Source organism: Gymnodraco acuticeps, unplaced genomic scaffold (assembly GCF_902827175.1).
Source record: "Gymnodraco acuticeps unplaced genomic scaffold, fGymAcu1.1, whole genome shotgun sequence".
In the NCBI taxonomy this organism is placed as follows: domain Eukaryota; kingdom Metazoa; phylum Chordata; class Actinopteri; order Perciformes; family Bathydraconidae; genus Gymnodraco; species Gymnodraco acuticeps.
In genome coordinates this window covers 70,302-83,465 of record NW_022992150.1, presented here as the reverse complement: position 1 = coordinate 83,465, position 13,164 = coordinate 70,302, and the positions used below count along the sequence as shown (strand labels likewise).

At 40.8% G+C, this 13,164-nt stretch overlaps 1 protein-coding gene across 1 annotated transcript in view; it reads left to right on the top strand.

Moving 5' to 3' along the window:
- srrm3 (serine/arginine repetitive matrix 3) overlaps positions 1–13,164 on the top strand; it is an 89,022-nt gene that overhangs the window by 43,401 nt on the left and 32,457 nt on the right. The window contains exon 2 of the mRNA XM_034204123.1: positions 7,777–8,081. Coding sequence (XP_034060014.1) covers positions 7,789–8,081 — 293 coding nt within the window. The 5' untranslated portion in view covers positions 7,777–7,788. The remainder of the gene's footprint in view (positions 1–7,776; positions 8,082–13,164) is intronic.

The window sequence follows — 13,164 nt, the reverse complement described above, 5'->3', positions numbered from 1 at the left end:
CAGAGGACTCACACAATTAATTTCTGTGCTCCGTTGCCTTATCAGCTCACTGACAAGCCTCCCCTTTCCATTTTTCTTTCATTACACAATTAAATGATTTAGTTGTCTTAACTTGAAAGAGAACAGATTTTTCGCGTCCACCCCTCTCGGGAACAAAAGGAATGACTGTGCAATGATGCATTAGTCTAATGAGATGGTTGGATATGTACAGCATTGTTAAACTTTAGCATATAGGCCGGCACCTGGCTTCCCAGCTTTGAAACACCCACATCTGCGGTTCGTGGAGAATTCTCATTTTGGATGGGAGGGTCCATTCCTGCAAAATGTTCAGATGACTTCTTCACTTTATTTACACTCATTACAGCTGAAATTCAAACAGCTTCGTATGTGCGCTCGAGTGTGTGTGTTTAAAATGTGTGCAGTTTGTTACCAGGAGAGATTCAGCGGCCAAGGCATGATGTCCAGCACAAAACGGATTAGCAACAGTCCAAACCTGGGCAGTCACAGCCACCTGGTTTAGAGATAAACTGTGTATGCACCATTGAGACATTCTGGGATTATAACATTGCTTATATGGCAATAGCCAATGCCTTCAACAATGTTGTACCTGTTGCTATGTTATTTAGTCATACTTTTGTGCCGGCGAAACCAAAAATCGTCATTATAAATAAAAACTGATATTTTTTATATTCATTTATAATGCACATTTAAGAACAAACTTTAATATAGCCTTTTTCCCTAAAAAATACTGCTTCATATGCTATATAGTGCTATAAAACTACTTAGTGAGGAAAATGTTTCAGTACTTAGACTGCCCAACAAAAACATTATATTCATGGAACATGTATTGAATGCCATTGTGATTTCAAACATAAAAAGGGCCATCTTTCTTTTTTGTCTCTTTCATACGGAATACATTGATCTTGCTCCGAGACACGTCTGACATCGTCTTTCCCTTTTATTTGCACACAAACCACACATTGACACAGTTGTGTCAAACCAGTGCCTTTTTCTCCCTGTATCACGCTTACTACGGTGAGCAAAACCGATGTGACACAGCAGAGAAACAGCATCCGCTACCATTTGGTGAAGGTCAACTTATTTTTGATATGCCCATGGCAGTCAACAAGGTGTATATGTAATACATATAAAAACAGAGCGAGCCCTTCTCCCATTGGTCACGACAGCCTCAGGCAAATACAAGGCCGGCTCCTCCTCGGTCACTCAGCAGCAGCCAATCAGGTTACAGTACAGTACCTGTGGAACTTTCTGTATATACATTTTGCATCCCCCAAAAAACTGCGTGACAGGAAGCAGGAATAGATTTTTTCCGACTAACAAACCATTATTAGAATACAACGTCACATTCAGTGACTTACATCCAATCTCCAACAGAGGGTTATGTCTACCTGACTGTTCGTTCAGGGCTTTTGAGTGAGATTATTCTACTGAGTTGTTCTGTGACTGGCGTTTGCAGATGACAGATTGCTGGCACGGAATATCAAGTGCTGATTTACTGTATAATAGATTCAGTGCTGATGCCTCCTGCTGCTCCGCCACCTGTTCTGTCAGCCCAGAGTCTTGTCGCCACGCTCAGATCCACGGCTTGTTTACCAGCACACACAACCCCTAGTATCCACCAGAAAGACTTTCAGAACCGCCTGAATACATGGCACAAGCCGCTGTACTCTACACTACCAATGATCAGATGAAATACACTTGGATAAGATAGGACAGTGGTTCTGGAGGTATGTCCATCCCGTCTCACTGTCTTCCTGTTTCCTCCCCTGCTTGTGTGACGGTGATAAAGTGCTTCAGTGGAGCTTTTTTGGCTCCTCAGTGAAAAATGAAGCCATTAGCTGCAGAGGGAGGGGGCCGGTTCTGGGAAGCCGAGGCTCTTGGGCACAGAAAGGCCCTCCTCTCTTCCTGCGTGTTCTATCGGCCTTAACAGTACCATCCATCTTAATCAGAGTACAGTCTATGCTGCACTCGTTTTTTTATTCTCTTAAATAACAACCTCATCCTTTCAATCAGTAAACCAGCCAGAAACAGAAAGGATGTGCAAGTCAAAAACTAAGACTGCATTTAGTGTTTCTACGAACAGTCATGGGGAAGAGAGTAGTGTGAATGTTCATTAATAGTTATCACTATGAAAGGGTTCTCCATTGGTTTGTGTTCGTGTTATACATTTTACAGAAGGAATTTGAAATAACTCTTTGCATCAATCCACAAATCAGAAAATACTGTGAACATTTTATTTGTTCTATGTTTTTATGAATGAAATGCTCTTTAAATAAGGCAATGAATGATGAATGAAAACCACTTTAAAACATTCAGAATACAGTATAGATAGGAAAGTTTGCCGGTGAATAAGTTCTACTGAAGTTGAGATTTCTGGAGTGTAAGAAAAAAATATATTTTGAAGAAAAGACCTTCAAAGATATTTGCAAGACACAGAAGGTGAATAGGGTCTCCAGTTGATATCTCACACTAGGAAAATTGTTTTATGTTACAATAAATGAAATGCATTGTCAAAATATGTAAATAACACATTATGTAATTAGGTGAATTTAGAAGAAATCTAATGTGGCAAATGGACAAAGTTAGCAGTTAACTAAATATGTAAAAGCATAGTTTTATTTTCACTAGCTAAAAAAGACACCAGAGCCTGTTTTGGATATTGTTACTATGCAAGGACAAGTACTTGAAGTGGTTACCAGTTATAAATACCTAGGTATCTGGCTTGATGATTGTCTTACTTTTAAACTTCATGTCAATAACCTGCTTAAAAAGCTGAGGGCACTAAATCTAGGACTAGAAAGGAAAAGCACAATCTGGAGATTGAACACAGGAATTCTTAACCAAATTAGGCCTCAAATCAGGACCGATATAAAAGATTATCTGAACGACAATGACAATGGAGAAGTGTCCCCAATAATCTTGTGGGATGCATGTAAAGCTGTCCTAAGAGGAAAAATAATTGGCTATTCCTCAAACATAAATAAGCAAAGAAAAGAGAAAACAAATCAGCTTCAAACAGAACTAAAACATCTAGAAAATATACATAAGAAAACCCTAATACAAAAACTAAAATGGAAATAGATAAAAAAAAGAACGAACTCCATGAAATCCTCTCTAACGACATTAAAAATAAAATGATCTTTCTAAAACAAAGTTACTATGAGGTAGGAGGTAAATCAGCAAAACTATTGGCTTACAAACTAAAAAAACAACAGGTAGAAAACACAATTTACAAAATAAAAGACCCTGAAACAAGTATTATACATAGTAATCTAAAAGACATACAACAAACGTTTGTCTGTTTCTATAAAAACCTATACACACAGCCTAAAATAGATAAAACCAACATCAGGAGTTTCCTTGACTTGATCACTTTTCCTAAAGTGAGGGATGAGCAAAATCACAATTTAATTAGAGAAATTACGGGAAAAGAAATCGAAAAGGCAATCGCTGATTTAAAACCCAATAAAGCCCCAGGCCCAGATGGTTTCCCTTCTGAATGGTACAGGGAAATGATGGATCTACTGATCCCAACAATGAGGGATGCTTTTAACCACGTGCTTCAGACAGGTATAGCTCCCCCCTCATGGGGCGAAGCAGTAATCTCCCTGATACCAAAGGAAGGGAAAGACAAATGTGACTGTGGAAGTTATCGTCCAATAAGTGTGCTAAATCAAGACTATAAGATCTTTACCCACATTTTGGCAAAAAGACTCGAAGAAATCCTCCCTCGGATAATAAATCTAGATCAGACAGGATTTATCAAACAACGGCAAACTCAAGATAATATCCGCAGAACTCTACATATAGTTGAACATATATCCAAAAACAAACTCCAGGCAGTACTTTTGAGCCTTGATGCAGAAAAAGCCTTCGATCGAGTTAATTGGAAATTCCTATACCAAGTTCTTGAAAAGTTTGGCTTTCACAAGACATTTATTAATACTGTTCAAGCATTGTACGACAACCCTTATGCAAGAATAAAAATAAATGGAGCCATATCAAATTCTTTCAACCTTGAGAGAGGGACACGACAGGGATGTCCAATTAGCCCTCTGTTATTCGCAATTTATATCGAAGCTCTGAGTTTGGGGGTTACTCAAAATAACAATATTACCGGCATAAAAGTATATGGCCAGGAACATAAATTATCATTATTTGCTGATGATATATTAATATACCTGTCAAACCCAGATGAATCATTCTTGAGTTTACTGACCTTTTTGGATACTTATAGTTCTGTCTCAGGGTACAAACTCAATATAACAAAAACCCAAATACTGAGCTTTAATTACAAGCCAAGCCAACATATAAACTCGACCATTGTTCTTAATTGGGAACTGGACCACTTAAAATATCTGGGAGTAAACATCTCTAAAGATTCAGAGGACTTGTATACACTAAATTTCAACCCTCTAAATCAGAAAATAAAAGAAGACATAAATAGATGGAACTTGATCCCAGTGCTGAGCTTTGAATCTCGAATAGAATCAGTGAAAATGAACATCCTACCTAGACTTTTATACCTTTTCCAGAATCTACCAATTGAAATCACAGACAAGCAGTTTAACGAATGGGATAAAACCATATCAAGGTACATTTGGCAAGGGAAGAAACCAAGGATTAGATTCTGTACTCTTCAACTAGCAAAAAACAAGGGAGGAGTAGCGCTCCCCTGCTTGAAGGACTACTATATATCAGCCCAATTAAGAAGCTTGTTCTGCTGGTGCAAGCCAGACTACAGAGCTAGATGGAAAGAAATTGAGAATAATGTATCAGGAGAAGTACCAATCGAGGCAAGGTTAGGGGATAAAAAACATATTAAAAACTTACTGGAAAAAGATAACCGCTGGATCAACCTCTCTTTAAAACTATGGCTGAGGGCCATCACCAGGAGTGACTTGCTGGAGGAAATGAAGATATTAAGATGGTGCTCACATGATCTTGATTTCACCCCAAGCAAGCTAGATACAACATTTAAAGGCTGGGCCAAACATGGCCTTACTTCATATTGCACATTTTTCAGCAAAGGAACTATGTTTGATTTTCAAACATTAAAAAAACGATATGGGTTGAATAACGGTGATTTTTTTAGATTTCTACAGGTACGCCATTACTTAAATAGTTCCCTGTCAGACAGCCAGAAGGCCCTTGAAAACCCTTTATTAATAGTTTTCACCAGTGCATACACATCAGACACAGGGATGAAAGTAATCTCCAAACTTTACCAAGCTCTTCAAGATATTAAAAAGGAAAATACTTTCTATATAAAACACAAATGGGAAAACGAAACAAAAAAAACCATCCCTGACGAAGTTTGGACAAGCTACTGTACTTTTCAATGGAAGATCTCTAGCTCAGGCACCTACAGAATGTTTAGTTGGAAGATGCTGAGCAGGTATTTTTTCAGCCCTGCCCAGTCATCACATCAGCTAGGGCCCCCCCAGATGCTGGAGGAAATGTGGTTCTCAGTTAGCACATCACTACCATTTGTTTTGGACTTGCCCTTTAATAGTAACTTTTTGGCAAAAGATCCATGTAGAAATTGAAATAATACTACAGGAAAAAATCCCATTAAACTGGGATGAATTTCTATTTGGGCTCGTACATTCAATCCCCTCAAACTTAAAAACAAAACAATTATTTGGAATTCTTACTGTTGCAGCAAAAAAAAGCAATAACTAGAAATGGCTCAAAGCAGACATCCCCTCTCTTGACAACTGGTATGACAAAATCCATGAAATCTATATCATGGAAAGAATCACATTCTCAATGAGGCTACAGGAAAACACATTTGAGGAAATATGGAAAAAGTGGAGAATTTACATATCCCAAAGACGACCATCCCTTGTTTGACTGTTCCTATACACCGATTGAATGTATATAGATGTGTATGTATGGCCACATGTATGTGTGTGTGTATTGTATGCATATATGCATGTTGATATGAATGCATATGTACATGTGTAGACATTTGCTATTTCAAACAACCCCTGTGTACTTTTTCGTTTTTATTTTATTTTGACTAATTTTGTTTGCTATTTCATTTGTCACTTTTGGGTCTCTAAAAACATATGATTTGAAAAACTGTACTTGTATTATAAAATAATGTGACCCCAAATAAATAAAGAATTAAAAAAAAAGAAAAAAAGCTGAGGGTTAGACGAGGTTTCTTTTTCAGAAACAAGTCCTGTTTCTCTTTTGAGGCCAGGAAAAGGCTCTGTGACCTTTTTACCTGTGCTGGACTATGGTGATCTGGTCTATATGAATGCACCTGCCCATTGCCTGGAAAAGTTAGATGCCGCCTATCACAGTGCCCTGAGATTTGTTACTAACTGTAAAGTACTTACTCATCACTGTACCCTGTATGCCAAGGCAGGTCTGCCTTCACTAACTGTACGGAGGCTCAGTCACTGGTACATGTTCATTTATAAAGCCATGTTGGGTAAACTACCTTTTTATATCTGCTCTCTGATCTCTCGACGAATTGAAAGTACGTATTGCCTGAGATCTCATGATGTTGTTTTATTAAATGTGCCAAGTGCTAGGACTGTCTTAGGGAAGAAAGCTTTTAGTTGTGCAGCTCCACTAAATTGGAACAGTCTGCAAACATGTTTAAAACTGAGCACTTTGGTTCCCCTGCATCATTTTAAAACTCAGCTGGGAGACATGCCGTTTGATACTCATGGTACCTGTCTCTGTAAATAGAGTTTGTAAACTGTACCCTGTACATTATGTTGTATGTCATCCTTATTGTTGTTCTGTTGTTTTTATGTTACATGTGTAACTAATGTCCTGCAGGTCACCCTTGAAAAAGAGATCTTTTGATCTCAAGGGGCTTCACCTGGTTAAATAAAGGCTACAAACAAACAAACTAGCCTGAAGGAAAATATGTTCTGTACATACTGTAGCCCAAACTCCTAACATTGACCAGTGCATGAACATAAATGTGTTTTCCTGTAGAGTGTCCCCTGAAAGACTCAAATCAATACTCTCCACATCCTTCTCTCACCCGTTTTGTTGCTTAAAGTCGGTGTGTCCTTAAGCCGTTTAGTTTGTTCCACTCTTATTCTCCCTTGGCTCTCGTGATGCATGTTTGGTACATGACCTTGGTTTACAGCTTCAATTTGGTCCAGGAGACAGGAGTTTTAAACGAGGAATGTAACTCTCACTCTCCCCTAACCTGCCTCCAGGCACTTCTCTGCTGTTGACTCATGCAGCAGAAATTACTGCCAGCGCTGTCTCCCACAATGCATCATGACATGTACGTGTGTGTGCATTTGTGTACTCCATGTTGACGTGTGTGAGTGTTTGCAAAGGGTACCACTGCTCAATTCAGCCAGAAACTCTGCAGCCTGTCCAGACATATTAACATCTCCGCTCATCTTTCAGTGTTTGTGGCTTACTGTTCATTCAAAATATGCTGTTTAGGGTCAGCATGTGTTGGAAAACATCAGATGGCAGCTTTGTGGCTGACAAACCAGGGTTCAGGGGCCATAACGGGGCCCAACACAGTCTTCAAAGTGAATCATATTTTCATTTTGTATTGCTAAATGTATGCTTTGTGAATAAGAATGACTCACACGAAACCACAATTAACAGGGAACAGAATTCAGTAATAGATGGAAAAAAACTCCCAAATGAGTGTTCTTGGTATGAATGGATGTAAAATCATTAGCATAATATGAAACAGCCAATATCCATAAAGCTACCTAGCGTTGTTCTGACAGATCTCTCCATCATTTGTCTCCACAGAGTTCAGCGATCATGTACGATGCGGCGAGGGTGCCATCTCCTAAGGATGGTGCAAACGGGATGGCCCAGCCGGTGCTGCCCGGAGCGGGAGCCGCTGCAGGAGCAGGAGGGCCGACGCCCACCGCAGCCCTACAGGCTAAATGTGAGGAGGGTCAGCCAGGTACAGAGGAAGAAGAGGAGGAGGAGGAGCCCAAAGCTGAGCCCGTACTAGTGAAAAAGCCACACAGAGAGATTCTGGACCATGAGAGGAAGAGGAGGGTGGAGCTCAAATGTATGGAGCTCCAGGAGATGATGGAGGAGCAGGGGTATGTACAACCATTGACGATTATAATTTGGGCCTCATGCATTAGAAAGCATTTTTAAAAAGGGCCCTATTATGCTTTTGGGGTTTTCCCTTTCCTGACGTGTGTTTTATATAATTTGTTGTGCGTGTAAATGGTCTGCAAAAGCTAAAATCCCAAAGTTCCCTCCAGAGCAGTGTTTCTCAAACTTTTTCATACCAAGGACCACTTAACCAATAAAAAAACACTCGCGGACCACCTAACTTCACAAATATCCAAATTCACATCGTTTTTCTAGAACAGATTACAAATTGCCTGAATATGGTACAAACAAGTGGCAACATGTGTGATGAAGGTGTTGCGCGGGGCTATATCATGCAATTGAGAGTGAAACTTAAGCTCGCTCCATTGCGGAGATATTCCCGCGACAGTGCGGAAAACTCAAATTAATTAATTAATTTCAAATGTGAAATGTTACCAATATACTCACGGACCACTAGGGGGCGCTCACGGACCACCAGTGGTCCGCGGACCACACTTTGAGAAGCACTGCTCCAGAGGGAGTTCCTCTCCCACACACTCTGCCCCGAAACGCCTGGATTACGGTACGTCCACACAGCAGTTTATCAAAAATCTTGACAACCTTGGAGCTGGGCGTGTCTGAAAGCTTGGGGATTTCGCGACCAACAACCAATCACATGAATCTCCCGCCCCCGACATACAAAGCAAAGAACCCCGGTTCTTCTCCACTATTTCTTTTAACATTTTGAAAATGTATGAGATTAATGTCTATGGTGCTATTTTATGCTACATTCCATGCTGGCTAATGATACTGTCTATGCTTGCTAGCAACGAAGTAAACTAGCAACGAAGTAAACTGGATATAAAATCCCCAAACAAGCGAAAACCTACCAGTTTCACCCACTGCCTCTGCCACCTCCCTCCATGCCTGGTTCCTCCGGTTTGTATCCCGGTAAGTAAATAGGGTGATTTGCTACCGCAATAACTAACTTCTCCTCCATTTTTGTTAGGAATATAGAATGAACTGCGGTCTGGCTCTCCCAGCTTGCACGCGGTTTGATTGGCTAGCGCTTGAACTGTCAGATTTGCATAAACGGATCTGATTGGCTGACGCTTCCAGCTCAGCTTCAAAAGTTGAACATTGCTCAACTTTGAAATCCTGAAAATCCTGGAAATCTTCGCGTCGCCCCCCCACAATGCAGTTCGGCGACAAGCGAGGGAAAGTGAGGTCATCCCCATTCAAAGTCAATGGGCGGAGACGCGCTGGAAGCGGTGGACAAATCGCCAAAAGCTGCTGTGTGTACGGGCCGTTAGACTTCTTTGTTTACTTCATAGGAAGAAAAGAGCCTAGAGAGAATTATCACCAGGCTTTACAGATTTTTGTAAGATGCGTACATTTTAAACTCTCTGGTTTTGTATTCAGTTGTGGCAGGCAGCTGTTCTCAGACTGTAACAATTCACTGTACACTACCTGCTCAGCACCTCTCAACAGAAAGCCACATTTAGAGGCTATCCAGGGAACATAGTGGATCATACAGCAGCGAAAGACAGATCTTTCCCTCAGGAGTAGGTACCAAAACCAGAGGTAAAATTGACACAACTCTAAATAAATGACAATGAAGTAAAGACTTGCGCGATTTGAGAAATATAATGCCTCTAAACTTGATCAGTGTACATTTGATCAAAAGATTGATTTAAATGAAGAAAATAAAAACATTTTGTTTAATTTGTTGGCATATGAATCATTCAGTTGAGTAGTTTATATGAATATAATCTTATTCTGACAGCAGGGTCTTTACACAGGGATAACCCTTTCACATTACCATCTGTATAATCTTCTCTCATCTATCCCCAACACTCCTGTCCCCTGGACAGACTGCTTCTTTTTTTACTCTCAAACCTCAAGTCAAATCATTTCTTCATTACTTCAGTCACAGTACGCCACTGATGACACTGTGTTGGCAGCTGTATTATTGTACTAATTGTTTAAAGTCCTCTAATAAAATTACTGACACTGATATGTCTGTTACAATTTCATGGAGTGACTTGAAAGACTTCATTTAAATGTAGTGACATTTTAGTGAATGATTATAGCCCACAAATGGAGCAGAACAGGTAGTCTTATACAGCTACTTAGGGCCATTGATTATGCTAATCTCATGAATGTTCAGCTGCTCATGGACAGTTGGCCTTCATTAAGATGAAACAAGCGGTTCAGAGATTTTAATAAATCCAGACTCAAAGAAAAAATGTATATGTATTGTAGGATAAGAATATGAAATATTCATGAGTTAAGCACAATTCGTGTTGAGCACAAAAACTGGTTGAGTAAGCACTCCAGTTGCACCGAGTATAATATGCCAAGTGACATTACTGTTTGAAGTGAAACAGCAGTTGTTTATCTTTTTCTTACAATTGGGTTATTGAGGAGCTGGTGTGAGCAATGAAAGCTTTCCCCTTGCAGTAGAGCTCTTGCCATTGACAGGTATATATACCTGCTGGCTGCTGAGTTCACAAGCTGCACATAAACATTACATTCAAAATCTGTTAGCTGCCAAAGTCATTTTAACCGAGAAGAAAAAAACAACTAACCCCTGCAGAGAAATGTAGTAAACACAAGGGGCTGCGCTTTTGTTAGGAACGGGTGCGCAGCAGCTGGGTATCTTTGATTTACCATCTTTAGCAGCATGATATTTAAATAGGAAGAGATCAGGATGAATGCATTTTGAGTAGTTGTGATAGCTGGCATACAGTATAAACTATAATGTCCCTTTTGATTCCCTTTGAAATCCTCCCTGTATAATGCGTGTATGATGTTAATGTTGTGTTGGGAAGAATAACATGAAATACAAACAAATAAAACGAATGTGCAGGGAAGCTGTGATCCTGGATGTAACTGTCCTAGAATAAGAAGCAGTCCCATATTATCTGAAGGACTCAACAGGGATCTTTCTGGCAGAGACCGGGTGCTTCCTGCTTGGCCAGCTGCCCCATTCAGCATAATTGGCAATGTTCACAATCAGCAAGCCGCTGAAGGAGCGAGTTCTTGTCACTGTTCTCGCGGCTCCTCCTTACTGGTTGGGCACCTGTGGAGGAGCAGGCAGGTGCTGATGAGCCTAAAAAAGAAGAAATGGTGTGTTAGGAGTTTACACTTACCTCACGACAACAGTCACTGAAGGCAAAATGTTCAAGACACTGCTTGAAAAAATAATAACTCAATTACTTAACAAAACCTTTTCTTTTTTTTGTGACAAAATAGAAGGGACAGTTTCCTATGCTGGGCCCCATATCTGGACTACACTGGCAGCCCCCATTAGAACAGTCAGGAGGAACTGATGTAACACATTTACTTAACACACACAGTACACACACACACACACACACACACACATAATTCAAGGGTTAAAACATGGTGATACATGTCTATTTATACATCAGCAAGCAACATAAACAAGATGGTTTATGTCTCTGAGGAACATTACTCATCCTTGATGTTGCTGCAAACATTTGAACTTTATATTAATGTCCTCCTCCTCAAGTAATGGTTCTTATTGAGGTTGCCATAGAGACAGATAGGGGAGAACACAGACCAACCCAGCTTAGTCTGCTCCATTAGCATGATGTCTGTCATCCAGTACAAAGTTAGGAAGAGATTGGTGTGTTTGTGGTGAATAATCCACAACCTCCAACAAACTCCTGCCGGAACAACCACAGCTCGCAGGCAGACTGCAGGCAACTGAGACTGTAATTATTCTCTGTCAGCACAGAGAATATTCATTTTCACACTGATACCTCGTCACAGTTTATTAACATCACTCAAAAACAGATTGCAAAAAGTCCGATTGTATAGAAGTTGATGAGTAAATGAGTTTAACTCCGACCTGTGGAACTTTGCTGTCATTCCCTCTTTCTCCCCTTTTCCAATCAATCTGTATTTTATCTATAAGAAAGGCCTCCATTTTTCAAAACAGACTGATTCATTGTTTTAGAGTATGCAAATGCATTAAATCAATGCTCATGTGGGGGGTTTGGAGAAGGTAGAGATGGATTATCCTTCCCTATTCTTCCTCTAAGTTTGCTACCCATCCCTCCTATATTAAGCGTGATGCTTGTCAGGCAGTGAGGCGTGTTAAAAGTGCAGGGTGGAGCTACAGATTGATCTGACTGAAAGGGAATTGCTGGACACAAAAAAAGGAGGGGGTGTGCTTCGGCCATCTGTCAGGGTCCACTCATCTCCTGGCTTTGAGTGGTTTCTCATGGTTTGAGACGATGTAACAGAGTCAGGACGTGGAATGGAGCAGTGTAGAGGCAGGCAGCAGGTTGGCTAATGATGGCCGAACACAGGGAGAGCAGACAGCCGCGCTGACCAGCTCTACTCAGCGCACAAGCTCGCTGGCAGTCAGTCGCATTTCAAGGGTGCCGGCCACTCAGCTGAGCGCTGAAGCCATGCTCACACTCAAGTCATCTCGTTAAGCTATAATAAAAGGAACATCTCATTTGCCAGCTTGGCTCAGCACAGCTACAGTTGCCTCTCCAATTTCTAAAGTTCCTCTTTAAATGAGTGTGAATGCATGTGTGCAGGATTAAGGGATAGAGCAGGGGGATGAAACACAGGGATGGGGACGGAGAGCCATGCCAAGCATTAGACACAATTAAAATGGTGGCTGGGGGTCGGTTTTCATTATTTATGGATATAAGCCACTAGGCTCAGACTATACGTCACCTCTGATCCCCCCATCCTGATTGAGTGAAGGATTAGGCTGGGGGGCAGGTTGGATCCCTGCCTCCTCCTCTAACTCTGCCAGCATGGCAGACTCTTCCCTCCTCCCTTTACTATCACGCCACCAATCCAACCATGCCCTTCTCCAGAGATAAGACCAGGATAAATAGTCTATCATGAGTGATGGCCTCACCGTGGGAGCCAATTAGACGGTCTCAGCAATTAAAGCAGTCTGTTCATTTAGCTACCCGAGGCCCAGCAGCATCTCCCAGTCAGGGTGCACTCAGTGCTCTGCTGCCACTGGGAACATTGCTCTTTTATGTATATTAGATGTGCTGCAGGTTACATACATTATAGGAGCTCTCA